The 14,862-nt window shown below is 44.7% G+C and overlaps 2 protein-coding genes across 2 annotated transcripts; both read right to left on the bottom strand.

Moving 5' to 3' along the window:
* Positions 1 to 5,667: 5,667 nt before the first annotated feature.
* LOC139477754 (toll-like receptor 4) lies at positions 5,668 to 6,591 on the bottom strand. Its single transcript, XM_071260161.1, has one exon. It carries the CDS (start codon positions 6,589 to 6,591, stop codon positions 5,668 to 5,670), a length of 924 nt encoding a protein of 307 aa, XP_071116262.1.
* Positions 6,592 to 6,614: 23 nt separating this feature from the next.
* LOC139477722 (toll-like receptor 4) lies at positions 6,615 to 10,134 on the bottom strand. The gene is made up of 3 exons (XM_071260119.1): positions 10,098 to 10,134; positions 7,182 to 8,321; positions 6,615 to 6,628 (listed from the first exon to the last, which is right to left on the bottom strand). Exons 1-3 carry the CDS (start codon positions 10,132 to 10,134, stop codon positions 6,615 to 6,617), a joined length of 1,191 nt encoding a protein of 396 aa, XP_071116220.1.
* Positions 10,135 to 14,862: the final 4,728 nt, after the last annotated feature.

Genomic DNA, 14,862 nt, shown 5'->3' with positions numbered 1-14,862 from the left:
AGCCCAAACAATCTCAGTAGACTTGTGGTACACAGTGTTGAGTTGGCCCTTAGCCCAGAAACTCTCAGTAGACTGGTGGTACACAGTGTTGAGTTGGCCCTTAGCCCAAACAATCTCAGTAGACTTGTGGTACACAGTGTTGAGTTGGCCCTTAGTCCAGACACTCTCAATAGACTGGTGGTACACAGTGTTGAGTTGGCCCTTAGTCAAGACACTCTCAATAGACTGGTGGTACACAGTGTTGAGTTGGCCATTAGTCCAGACTGAGATCAGCAGACTGGTGGTACACAGTGTTGAGTTGGCCCTTAGCCCAAACAATCTCAGTAGACTTGTGGTACACAGTGTTGAGTTGGCCCTTAGTCAAGACACTCTCAGTAGACTGGCGGTACACAGTTTTGAGTTGGCCCTTAGTCAAGACACTCTCAGTAGACAGGTGGTACACAGCGTTGAGTTGGCCCTTAGTCCCAGACACTCTCAGTAGACAGGTGGTACACAGCGTTGAGTTGGCCCTTAGTCAAGACACTCTCAGTAGACTGGTGGTACACAGCGTTGAGTTGGCCCTTAGTCAAGACACTCTCAGTAGACAGTTGGAACACAGTATTGACCCAGACTGAGATCAACAGACTGGTGGTACACAGTGTTGAGTTGGCCCTTAGTCCAGAAAATCTCAGTAGACTGGTGGTACACAGTGTTGAGTTGGCACTTAGTCCAGACACTCTCAGTAGACTGGTGGTACACAGTGTTGAGGTGGCCCTTAGTCAAGACACTCTCAATAGACTGGTGGTACACAGTATTGAGTTGGCCCTTAGTCCAGACACTCTCAGTAGACTGGTGGTACACAGTGTTGAGTTGGCCCTTAGTCCAGACACTCTCAGTAGACTGGTGGTACACAGTGTTGAGTTGGCCCTTAGTCCAGACAATCTCAGTAGACTAGTGGTACACAGTGTTGAGTTGGCCCTTAGCCCAGAAACTCTCAGTAGACGGGTGGTACACCGTGTTTAGTTGGCCCTTAGCCCAGAAACTCTCAGTAGACTGGTGGTACACAGTGTTGAGTTGGCCCTTAGCCCAAACAATCTCAGTAGACTGGTGGAACACAGTGTTGAGTTGGCCCTTAGTCCAGACACTCTCAATAGACTGGTGGTACACAGTGTTGAGTTAGCCCTTAGTCAAGACACTCTCAATAGACTGGTGGTACACAGTGTTGAGTTGGCCATTAGTCCAGACTGAGATCAGCAGACTGGTGGTACACAGTGTTGAGTTGGCCCTTAGTCAAGACACTCTCAGTAGACTGGTGGTACACAGTGTTGAGTTGGCCCTTAGTCAAGACACTCTCAGTAGACAGGTGGTACACAGTGTTGAGTTGGCCCTTAGTCAAGACACTCTCAGTAGACTGGTGGTACACAGTATTGACCCAGACTGAGATCAACAGACTGGTGGTACACAGTGTTGAGATGGCCCTTTGTCAAGACACTCTCAATAGACTGGTGGTACACAGTGTTGAGTTGGCCATTAGTCCAGACTGAGATCAGCAGACTGGTGGTACACAGTGTTGAGTTGGCCCTTAGCCCAAACAATCTCAGTAGACTTGTGGTACACAGTGTTGAGTTGGCCCTTAGTCAAGACACTCTCAGTAGACTGGCGGTACACAGTTTTGAGTTGGCCCTTAGTCAAGACACTCTCAGTAGACAGGTGGTACACAGCGTTGAGTTGGCCCTTAGTCCCAGACACTCTCAGTAGACAGGTGGTACACAGTGTTGAGTTGGCCCTTAGTCAAGACACTCTCAGTAGACTGGTGGTACACAGCGTTGAGTTGGCCCTTAGTCAAGACACTCTCAGTAGACAGTTGGAACACAGTATTGACCCAGACTGAGATCAACAGACTGGTGGTACACAGTGTTGAGTTGGCCCTTAGTCCAGAAAATCTCAGTAGACTGGTGGTACACAGTGTTGAGTTGGCACTTAGTCCAGACACTCTCAGTAGACTGGTGGTACACAGTGTTGAGGTGGCCCTTAGTCAAGACACTCTCAATAGACTGGTGGTACACAGTATTGAGTTGGCCCTTAGTCCAGACACTCTCAGTAGACTGGTGGTACACAGTGTTGAGTTGGCCCTTAGTCCAGACACTCTCAGTAGACTGGTGGTACACAGTGTTGAGTTGGCCCTTAGTCCAGACAATCTCAGTAGACTAGTGGTACACAGTGTTGAGTTGGCCCTTAGCCCAGAAACTCTCAGTAGACGGGTGGTACACCGTGTCTAGTTGGCCCTTAGCCCAGAAACTCTCAGTAGACTGGTGGTACACAGTGTTGAGTTGGCCCTTAGCCCAAACAATCTCAGTAGACTGGTGGAACACAGTGTTGAGTTGGCCCTTAGTCCAGACACTCTCAATAGACTGGTGGTACACAGTGTTGAGTTAGCCCTTAGTCAAGACACTCTCAATAGACTGGTGGTACACAGTGTTGAGTTGGCCATTAGTCCAGACTGAGATCAGCAGACTGGTGGTACACAGCGTTGAGTTGGCCCTTAGTCAAGACACTCTCAGTAGACTGGTGGTACACAGTGTTGAGTTGGCCCTTAGTCAAGACACTCTCAGTAGACAGGTGGTACACAGTGTTGAGTTGGCCCTTAGTCAAGACACTCTCAGTAGACTGGTGGTACACAGTATTGACCCAGACTGAGATCAACAGACTGGTGGTACACAGTGTTGAGTTGCCACTTAGTCCAGACACTCTCAGTAGACTGGTGGTACACAGTGTTGAGATGGCCCTTTGTCAAGACACTCTCAATAGACTGGTGGTACACAGTATTGAGTTGGCCCTTAGTCCAGACACTCTCAGTAGACTGGTGGTACACAGTGTTGAGTTGGCTCTTAGTCCCAGACACTCTCAGTAGACTGGTGGTACACAGTTTTGAGTTGGCACTTAGTCCAGACACTCTTAGTAGACTGGTGTTACACAGTGTTGAGATGGCCCTCAGTCCCAGACACCCTCAGTAGACTGGTGGTACAGTGTGGAGTAGGGCCTTATCCCAAGAATCTGTCAGTAGACAAGTGTTACAGTGTGGAGTAGGGCCTTAGTCCCAGAGACTGTCAGTAGACAAGTATTACAGTGTGGAGTAGGACCTTAGCCCAGAGACTCTCAGTAGACAAGTGTTACAGTGTGGAGTAGGGCCTTAGCCCCAAAGACACTCAGTACACAAGTGTTACAGTGTGGAGTAGGGCCTTAGCCCCAGAGACTCTCAGTAGACAAGTGTTGCAGTGTAGAGTAGGCCCTACCCCCAGAGACTCTCAGTAGACAAGTGTTACAGTGTAGAGTAGGCCCTACCCCCAGAGACTCTCACTAGACAAGTGTTACAATGTGGAGTAGGGCCTTAGCCCCAGAGACTCTCAGTAGACAAGTGTTACAGTGTAGAGTAGGGCCTTAGCCCCAGAGACTCTCAGTAGACAAGTGTTACAGTGGGGAGTAGGCCCTTAGTCCACGAGACTCTCAGTAGACAAGTGTTACAGTGTGGAGTAGGCCCTTAGTCCACGAGACTCTCAGTAGATAAGTGTTACAGTGTGGAGTTGGGCCTTAACCCCAGAAACTTTCAGTGAAAAAATGTCACAGTGCGCTGTCTATAGTGTCTTTAGCTACAGTGTTAGGTTGTGGAACAGTGTGAGTGAGTATGGTTTTACGCAATCTTTTAGCAATATTCCACTAATATCACCGCGTGTTCACATATTGAACCCATGTCGGGAATCGACCCCGGGTCTTCAGCGTGACGAGCGAACGCTTTAACCTCTATGCTACCCGGCCGACCCTGTGGAAAAGAACTGTGGCTAAAATATCGAGATATGATATTAACCAATAATGATAAGAACTCGTTGTGGGCATAACACCAAAGCTACTTCCTCATTAAACACGCTATCGTCATGAAGCAATATCTGCCATCCAAAGAGAGTGCACGTCATGACAGTAAAGGATGTGGTCGTTTGAAGCACACGTATAATCATGGCACCAGTAACAGTTTCAGATGCGTCAATGAAATGTTTGACGGATACAACGTAACGTCAATTACTCCTTCCCTCAAAAAAACATCGGGGTATCTGGACTTCCATCCAAAGTTACGATGTAGAAGGTGCGGTGAGGGGATATTGGCTTTAACAGCGCGTTCAAGATTATTGCACTTTCATAGCGATATCCATGCACGTGTTCGTGCGTGCGTGCGTGCGTTCGTGCGTGCGTGCATGCTTCCTTGCTGGCGTGTACCAGCTCAGACTTATGCCGGTTGTACATTGTTAACCTACTGAGATACAACGAGGCCGTTAAACAGAAATAATCCACCCAGACATAGTACACTGACTCCGAGCAACCAGTCCTTGTTTTAACCCCTTAATCCCGAGCGTCAGGCAGGGTAACAAGAACCATCTTTGAACGTCTTTTGGTGGGATCGAAACCCCGACCTTCCGCTCTCCGGGCAGACGCTCAGTCAACTAGACCAAGGGGAAGGTCAAATCGTTTGACTGGAATATTCCAAATATATCGGGGATCTTCCTCTTCGCCAATATTGTTTGCCCTGCTCCAGATATATTCATTCTTCCACCACATTGTGATGGTGTATTTTCTAATAGTAAGACCACCAATTCACTATCCACCTGAAGCAATCAGTCTCAATCTCTTGGATTACACTTGAACGAATTGGGTCCCTTACCTGCAAGGATCTGCTGGTCATAAGTTCGATTCCCAGATCCACCCTGATTACCATCCTTGGTCATCATTTTCCAGTGTTTGTAAATTTCACAAAGTGTTATACGCCTTCTCTTGTAAACAAATTGAGCTCCACCGATGGCAGGGGTGGTCGGGTGGCCTAGTGGTTAAAGTGTTCGCTCGTCACGCCAAAGACCGGGGTTCCATTACCGACATGGGTACAATGTGTGAAGCCCATTTATGGTGTCCCCCGCCCTGATATTGCTGGAATATTGCTAAAAGCGGCGTAAAACCATAATCACTCACTCAACTGATGGCCTCTGAATAATCATAAGGCATAACAAAGAAATGGTTTAATGGTTTATACAAATAGTTTTAGTTATAACAATCACCATATATTAAAAGGTATTAATAATGCGCTGTGGCGCGAACACCATTATTATTACCCTGGTTAATGAATCTGTGTGCATTCCATTTTCTTTCTCAGCTTCTTGGGGAGTATACATGTGCTTTAGTGTGGGGCAGGACCGAAGCCCTCGAAACTCTCAGGAGTTGAGCTGTCACACTGTCACTCATCCAACTCATCCAACCAACGTTGCTTCACTTCACTTGATTTGTGACCTGTGCATTGTACACAGGATCTGAGACATGCATCACTCCTCCCACATTAAGCTGACACTCTGTGGTATAACCAGTCTTTGGAATAATGTTCAAAGTGGCGTGAAACTCACTCTCTCACTGTACACTCAAGACAACGTGACATCGATATGACAGATATAAGCATATTTACAATTGTTTTAAACGACAATTACACAATACAACTACAACAAATATCTCCGTGAAAACTATCTGTACATTTTCCTTTTTATATTGATAAAACTTTTTGAACCTTACAGAAAACACTACTGTCATTTCAGATCAATACACACAAGCACTTTTCCTCATATTTGGGTGACGTGTTGTGTTTGGAGGGCCACAGTCAGCTCAAAAGCTTATGGCTGCCTTCATCTTCTGCCAGAACTCTTCTTTGTCTATTTCGTCTGCTGGGTATTGGATGTAAGTACCATGCTCAATTTCATCCAATACATCCCTGCTGATCTTGCTGGTGTCAGGAATATCAATCAGCCACACAACACAAAGGATATCTCTTCCAGTGTGGATACTCTCCAGTTTGGCCATGTGGACCTCATAGTCACACCAGGAACTTGCCAGGAAGCTCGGAGTGAGAAGGATTATGGTCTTCCGGCTTGATTGTATTGCATTTACTATGTTGGCAGTGATTGGCTCACCAACCATGAAGTCCCTCTGATGTATACAAAGTCTCAATCCAAACCTCTGCTCCAGAATGTTCCTCATGTCCTGCACAACAAACTCTCTGTCATCGTATTCATAGGACACAAAAGCATCATATCTGAAGTTGTCTTCTTCACCCAGCTGCCTCTGGTAACCTCTGTACTTCCTCCTAGTTGTGTAGTACAAATACCTCAGTTTCCACCGATAGCGATAGATGATGCCACCTACTAACACTGAAACAAATAAAATGAGCCCTGTGGTTGCTCCAAATATCAGTGGAATGACAGTCTTACACCTCTCGTGGAGCTCTAGTACAAGGTTGTTGAGATTGACCAAAGACACCATGGTTCCATCTGACAAGGTACATTGGGTATCAGATTCTTCCTCCACGACGACATACCGCTCCAACATCCACCACATGTCCTCCAGACTATCACACGTACATTTAAGGCTGTTGCCTTTCAGTCTGATGTGAAATGTGTCTTTTCTGACCATCATAATCCTATCAATTTCATCCCTCAGGCCTTTTGGAACAGACTCAAATCTGTTGTTGGACAAATCTAGCAAATACAATGATGTCATCTGACTTATCTGAACTACCCACGAGTTCATCATATTCCAGCTCAAATCAAGGACTTTCAGTTTTTCCAAGCTTGCAAAAATATGAGGGGGCAAATGATGAATGACATTATTAGAGATTCTGAATATTTCTAAATTTTTTTGATTGATAAATATCTCCCCTGTTGTATCGTTTTCAAGGGACTCAGCGAGGTAATTCTGGCTGATATTCAAAATTTTCAGTCCAGACGCATATTTCAGAAAGGTTGGTTTAATGGACCTACAAAAGTTGTTTGACAGATCAACAAATTCTAGATTTTGTGTTTCATGAATTGGGCCTACCCATTTCGTAAGCATGTTTCTTGACAGGTCAAGTGTTTGTATACGATTCTTTCCAAAATATACTTCAAAAACGTCGTAGTTAAATTGGCTATTGCTAGAATTTGCGAAAGTCATGTTGGGCGGCAGAAGGATTGTTATTACACGTTGGCCATTAGTTCTGTCTCTTCCATCAACAGAGGTGATGTTCCATTCAATTCCATTCAGTAAAACGTTTGAATTAGATGGCAGTACAGTGTCCAAAGTTTGACGTGTCAGTGAATCATCTAAACAGCTCATAGGACATGGAAGACAACCTTCTGGCCTACCTGAAACATGTTTTTTCGGAAAATCAAACATTTCACTGTCAACTGTTTTCGCACTTGAGTGTATAGGCAGAACTGACTCATACAGATCACTGACAAACAATGTTCGAAGGTTCACTAAGAGATTTGTAGCAAATAGATAAGCTCCAGAAGCAAGTCTGTTCCCATTCAAGGATACCACTTCAACGGAACTGAATTGTTGATACGCTTTTTCTTCCACGACTTCAATTCTGTTGAGATCAGCATAGATCTCTTTTAAATGCATGCAGGTTAGGTAGCGCATTTGGTGTGCTGTAAGTTGAACGCCGATATCATACCAAAGCATTATTCTGTTGATCTTCAAAACTCTGAGGCATGAGCACTTAAGTCCATATAAAGATTCGCCCAACTTGGCGAAGCCAAGATATTCATTCTCTGAAATGTCTAGTGTATCAAGATGTGTCAAAGGACAAAATGAACCAACGTCAATATCTGTGATTTTACATTTACTGATATCTAGAAATCTGAGGTGAGGTGTATGGATAAAAGACTCATTCAACAAACGATATATGGAACAATATCCGCTCCTGCCTGATATGATTAGAGTAGTAAGATTCTTTAATCTGGCAAATCCTTCCCCAAAGGTGAAGTTCTCGATTCCATCAACCACCAACGTATGAAGAGAGACCAGATCGCCAAAGCTCTCATCAGGATAAGATGACTTCTTGACCAATGTATTTCCACTTAGGTCGAGGACTGCAAGCTTTGTCTGATCTTGAAACAATCCTTTCGGATATGTGGTCTTGTTCAGAGTAAGTTGGTTACCGTGGAGATTTAGCCCCAGCAGTGCAACAGCCCCTTTGAAGTCATCAGCATGCAAAATGTTTATCTTGTTTTTGGACAAATCCAGATATCTTAATTGTGAGAATTGATGCAGGTCATCGGCAGAGAGATTGGTCAACTCGTTATTGGCCATAATCAAATGTGTGACACCTGATGGTATTGAGGGTGGTATGGTATCTAGATGTTTCTTTGAACAATCAGCGTGGATGTCCTCATCGGCTGTCTTGGTGCAGTTGCATGGTGCGCACGCTATCTCCTGTGGAAGTGCTTCTGTATGTAGCTGATCTGTGCTCTTCCCAAACATCAGAACGGGGAATATTACTGCAAATAAACAAACATTATAATACATAATTCTTTCTTCATGAGCAATCTCAAATACTTTTTTTCCGATACGATACTGCTATGCGTGAAGATCGAACAACACCTCTCTTGAAGGTCACGTCGGGTGAACTTTCTAATCAGCCAATCAGCATCTTCTAAATGATCTGTACTACTAAACAAAACATTTGGAGCTGATGTCTGGATATCAAAAACGAACTTAAACGACGAGTTCCGCATATAAGTAATTATCGTCGCTTCATGATACGTTGTTGATATTTTTACACCATCCTTTCTGAGGACCGTGGCATCTACAACCAACCGGGAGGTCCATGGAAGGAATGTTAGTGTTTTGTGTGGCTCTGAGATCGGAGTGATTCAAGAGCCCACGCACCTCTCGTTTAGATAGAGTGAGTTTGTTGGATTTAACGCCACTTTGAACAGTATTCCAGTTATATCACGGCGTTCTCTCGTTTAGATTTGGCTGTCATAGTTCGCTCTGGGTTCACCTGACGCAAGTAATCGAGATGTCATCAGATTTTCTCTCAGACTGGTGTCGTATCAGAGTAAGAGAGGGCGCTCGTCACGCCAAAGACCCGGGTTCGATTCCCGACATGGGTACAATGTGTGAAGCCCATTTCTTGTGGGGGGGACGCCGTGATATTGCTGGAATATTGCTAAAGGCGGCGTAAAACAATACTCACTCAGAGTAAGAGATTTAATGAGATTACTGCCTGAGGAAATTGTAACAGTGTAAACCCGATGAACGTTCAGTCCTGAAGGCATTTGGTTCTATTGAATATGTTTGCTTCTAACATTTTGTGTAAAATGCATTGTTTCAAAATGGACTGGAAAGTGAGACACAAAATCAGTATACATTGAAATATGTTATCAGGGTTGATAGCATAGCCTAGTTTCAAGATATATTTAGATTTAATGGCGCAAAACGACATATATTTCTTCCATCAATTTCAGCAGTGAAATTTGCTCGTTTCCTGTTTGCTACAAAATCGAATCTTTAGTTTCAACAGAAGACTGGTACAGCGATTTGAATGTGTGGTCCAAGGAGAACACTAAACTAGACGATCCAAAAAGAAGTCAGTGTGTCTGTCTGGTCCAAACAGGTTTGAGGGCAGTTTGCCGTCATACAACTGGAATATTGCCAAGTGCGGCGTTAAACAACAAACAAACTGAGTATCCAATACTGTCAAGGAGTCAACCACCAATGTAGGTCATCACATGAAAGGGGGGCATGGGTGGCCCAGTCGTCTAAGGCGCCGCGATTCGCTGTGCAGAGTTGCGTCCCTTGGGCAAGCCAGAAACCTATGATTGGTGGTTCGAATCCCGGTTCGCCCCGATTATGTTTCTAGGTTTCTCAGCACCATACCCGTGCTCGTAGGTTTCACCGAAGTGGTAAACGTGTGAGACCTGCATCACTTCGGGGTTTCCTCCCACATTAAGCTGACACGCCGCGATATAACTGGAATACTGTTAAAAACGGCGTTAAACCCAACTCACTCACTCACTCACTATTACATGAAAGGCTGTTTCAGTTGTCCCAACCATGATAGGCGATGTTAAGAGTTGCGTCCCTTGATTCGAATCCCGTTTCACCCAAATTATATTTCTAGGTTTGACAGCATCATACCCGTGTTTCACCAAAGCGGTAAACGTCTGAGACCTGCATCCCTTCGGGCTTTCCTCCCACATTAAGCTGACACACCGTGATATAACTGGAATACTGTTCAAAGCGATGTTAAACCCAACTCACTCACTCACAATCGTACACGTAAGTCTGCTCTAGTGTCCAAACCATGGTGCTACTTCTCCAAACCTCTCTTTTGTTTCCTGACCCGTGAAGATCCGGGGTAGAATAGGTCTTCAACAACCAATGCTTGCCGTAAAAGGCGACTATGCTTGTCGTAAAAGGCGACTAACGGGATCGGGTGGTCAGGCTCGCTGACTAGGTTGATGCATGTCATCGATCCCAATTGCGTGGATCGATGCTTTTCAGGATGGCCACGTTCAGGATGGCCAGCGACTTCCTGGCTCAGAATCAACTGCAACCACAATAATGTGACGTCGGGATGTTTTCCCGTGCACTTCTACATCTCCGATAATGTGATATTTGAACCACCCACAGACCGATCTCTTCCTTAGCCCCTGGACCCGTGAAGATTCTGGGGTAGAATAGGTCTTCTGCTTGCCGTAAAAGGTGACTATGCTTGTCGTAAAAGGTGACTAACGGGATCGGGTGGTCAGGCTCGCTGACTTGGTTAATGCATGTCATCGATCCCAATTGCGTGGATCGATGCTCATGATATTAATCACTGGATTGTCTGGTCCAGACTCGATTATTTACAGACCGCCGCCATACAGCTGGCATATTGCTGAGTGCGGCGTTAAACAACAAACCAACTAACCAACTCTCTTTTGTTTCCTGGTATTGTGGAAGGTGTTATTCGCCAATAGTTTATCACTGTTTAAGATTATTCTGCAAGTAATCAGTCACCTGTCAAGGAAAGGATGGTCCTTGTTGTGATATTAATCGTGTATGAGGAAAAACGAGCGGATGCCCTTTTCCTTGGTCAAAGGCTCTTTCACTTAAGGTTTTTGTTTCCAGGACATAAAGAAAATAGCAACATGTGGGATTTCTGATATGTTTATCAACAATGTCATGAAGGACCAACAACTTGTTTGACTACAATCCTTTGTTATATTTTCACAATATTACTTGTCAGGCCTACACTCAGAGTAAAACCTATCGTTGCCAAAACCACAGGCTTACTGACTAGTTATTCTACGGGGACATTCTGGACGTGTTCGAGACACCGTGGGGGCACGGATGGCCCAGTCGTCTAAGGCGCCGCGATTCGCTGTGCAGAGTTACGTCCCTTGGGCACGCCAGAAACCTATGATTGTCGGTTCGAATCTCGGTTCGCCCCGATTATGTTTCTAAATTTTTCAGCACCATACCCATGCTCGTAGGTTTCACCGAAGTGGTAAACGTCTGAGACCTGCATTACTTCGGGCTGTCCTCACACATTAAGCTGACACGCCGCGATATAACTGGAATACTGTTAATAGCGACGTTAAACCCAACTCACTCACTCACTCTTTTAGTATGACCCTTTGATCGAATATGTTCCTTGTTGTGTCCAGTTTCATATATGTAATTGTGAAGTGATAGTTTGAGGAATGCTACTGCCTATATAGCCTTTGCAGTGTTGATTCAAATGTTCTGAGCCAAATATACATCCACAAGAAAATGTTTCACTATTACGCAATGTCTTCAACGTGAGTGAGTGGGTATGGTTTTACGCACGCTTTTGGCAATATTCCAGCAATATCACACCAGAAATGGGCTTCACACATTGTACCAATGTCATGAATCGACCCCGGGTCTTCGGCGTGACGAGCGAACGCTTTAACCACCAGGCCACCTGATCGCCCTCTTCAATGTGAGGCTCAGATTTTATTAATCTACCCCCCTACAAGAACTAAACAGTTGAAAGACTTTCATATATCAAGAGCGAAGTCAGATCAGCTGTATGTGATGGTAAACAACTGTCACAGTGTAAGGGGTGATGATTTGACAAACGTTATTTTGTTTTCGATCAGGAATCCTGAGTCATTGTTCGCCTCCGATGAAAAAAAGCATAGTTCCTTTGTGGTCAGTTGGTTGGTTGCTTTGTTTTTAACGCCGCAATCGGCAATATTACAGCTAAATGGCGGCCATCTGTAAGTAATCGAGTCTGGACCAGACAATCCAGTGATTAATATCAAGAGCATCGATCCACGCAATTGGGATCGATGACATGCATTAACAAAGTCAGCGAGCCTGCCCACCCGATCCCGTAAGTCGCGTCTTACGGCAAGCATGGGTTGCTGAAGACGGGTCCAGGGGCTAAGGAAGAGATTGGTCTGTGGGTTGTTCAAATATCACATTATTTGTAACCAATCGGAGATGTAGAAGCGCGGGGTAAATCATTTCGACGTCACATTATTGTGGTTGCAGTTGATTCTGAGCCAGGAAGTCACTGGCCATCCTGAACGTGCATTTTGTGCAAGTAAGACTGACGCAATTATAGGTCATAATGCAAAATTATAGAGAAATGTTATATCACCCGTAACATGGTTTAAGTCGTAGAAGTCGATCAAATCTGTTGAATCTAGAAATAGAATCAAAATATTCTCAGGATTTCTCCATGACGAGAGCGGTCGGATAGCCTAGTGGTTAAAGCGTTCGCCCGTCATGCTGAAGACCCGGGTTCGATTCCCGACATGGGTACAATGTGTAAAGCCCATTTCTGTTGGCCCCCGCCGTGATATTGCTGGAATATTGCTAAAAGCGGCGTAAAACCATACTCACTCCCCATGACGTACCACGTGACTGATGATACACAGCTGCTTCACAACAATCGCTGTGCTTTGAGACATCAAGAGAACAGATGCTTACCCGACAGAATCATTCTGGGGTCCCTTGTTTGGCGACAGTGTCCTTCCACTGGAAAATTCGCGAAACAAGACTTCACTCCAAGTCAAAGTTATCTCTTATATGACTAGACACTATCTTAAGGTTGTCTGTGCCATACTGAGCAGGAAAGGTAGAGACTTCAGTATTTAAGAAGCTTTGGACCAGGATGGCAATTACGTTAGACCAGGATGGCTTTGTTGTGATGTAGGATCAATAAATCGCGTGATTATGGGTGTGTGTGTGTGTGGAGGGGGTGGGGGTGGGGGGGGGGGGGGGGGGTCGTGGAAGGAAAACTCGGGTTGTCGTGGTTTTGGTACACAACTACAAGGAAAACTCGGGTGTTTCCGTCCACCAGCTTACAGCGTTAGGTTGTTGGGGACCCACTGAGTCTAACCCGGAGTTCATACAGGGCACCAGTCTTGTACCTTGTGCTAATATACAGTTCACAGACATTTATAAATATAGTTTACAGTAATCATGATTTATGTCACTAACGTTTCACCATACAATTCTTGCAAGCATTTGATGTTGGCTTGCACAGCTCACCTTACCTGCGGCCATGCTGGTACATCCTGGTCTGTTGCACGTGCAGTCCCTGCAATTACTGAAGAGGCAGGTCACATGACAATACTCTTTTTCAAACCCTATCAACTACAGACTGTACTGGCCTACCACATGTCAAATAACCCAAATAACATTTTTGTCATATTCCCAGGTTTGTTCATAGCTGCGGAAACGGTATCTCTATGCTGCTCACTTTAAACGAGTTTGGTATTTGTATTGTTGCCACACACAGCAAATGGCTGTTCCATAGTGTTTTCGTAAAAAAGCCCCGATTCGGAACATTCGGCACAAACATAATGTCGATCAACTTTTCATGGATTTATATAGATACTCAAGTCGCAATCATTGCTGGATTCCGGGGTAGAATAAGCAGGTCTTCAGCAACCCATACTGGCCATAAAAGGCGACTAACGGGATCGGGTGGTCAGGCTCGCTGACTTGCTTGATACATGTCATCGATCCCAATTGGGTGGATCGATGTTCATCATATTAATCACTGGATAGTCTGGTCCAGACTCGATTAATATATAGCTGAGTGCGGCGTTAAACAACAAACAAACAAACAAACAAAGCAATCATTGCTGAGCGCAATGGCGGGCACAAAATCCTTATCGGCCCGGTTTCCAAATCGATATTGGAAATACATTTGCAATATAAGTACTTGTCTTTGGCAGTGAATAATCTAGCATTTGTCGTTAGACTACAACGCATACACTTTGCTAAAGCATATAACATATAATGCAGATTTCGATCGGGGGTCGATATATGATGTCACCACCCAGCTCTAGCCATAGTGTTTAGTCAACATTAAAATAGACCCGTGAAGATCCGGGTCAGAATAGATCTTCAGCAACCTATGCTTGCCGTAAAAGGCGACTGTGCTCGTCGTAAGAGACGACTAACGGGATCGGGTGCTCAGGCTCGCTGACTTGGTTGATGCATGTCATCGTTTCCCAGTTGCGTGGATCGATGATCATGATGTCGATCACAGGATTGTCTGGTCCAGGCTCGAATATTGACAGACCCCTATCGCCATCCTGTCTCAAAATATAAACTCGCTCTTAAAATTAAGGAAGACCTGCTACTATGCGAGCTGCTTTTCAAGTGTTTCGGAGTTTTCTTGACGACAGTTACCTCTAAAGCATATTCTAATACATGTGCCTTTTGTGAGTGACGAAATCGCTTATTTTACCAGGTCGTATTGCTTGATTCGAAAAATGTCTCAAGAACGACCCTTGCTTCTGGGGTTATATTCTTTGAGGGTGTGCACTCATACGCGTGATCTTTTATCTGAAATTGGACATTTTCACACATTCCATTAATGCCCTACATTCATTAAATAATTATTTCTATTGTTAGGCATAGTTTGCATATTCATTTTGCAGGTTGTTTGTAGAGCCACACTTGTCTTTTATATGACTGGAATAATGTTAAAAGCGGCGTTAAACCCAACTCACTCAATCACTCAATTATATGACTTTATAGTGAAACATTAACAGAAAA

The sequence above is a fragment of the Haliotis cracherodii genome, unplaced genomic scaffold, assembly GCF_022045235.1.
Source record: "Haliotis cracherodii isolate W230 unplaced genomic scaffold, xgHalCrac1.p SCAF_35, whole genome shotgun sequence".
Classification (NCBI taxonomy): Eukaryota; Metazoa; Mollusca; class Gastropoda; order Lepetellida; family Haliotidae; genus Haliotis; species Haliotis cracherodii.
This window is presented reverse-complemented; position numbering and strand designations above follow the sequence as displayed.

What these genes read in the sequence shown, in the direction of transcription:
- LOC139477754 (XM_071260161.1), bottom strand. Translation starts at nt 6,591, where the DNA reads ATGATGAACTCGTGGGTAGTTCAGATAAGTCAGATGACATCATTGTAT.
- LOC139477722 (XM_071260119.1), bottom strand. Translation starts at nt 10,134, where the DNA reads ATGGTTTGGACACTAGAGCAGACTTACGTGTACGATT. An exon ending in GCAGACTTACGTGTACGATT is followed by an intron (nt 8,322 to 10,097) that starts GTGAGTGAGTGA and finishes GTTTATTTGCAG; the next exon opens with TAATATTCCCCGTTCTGATG.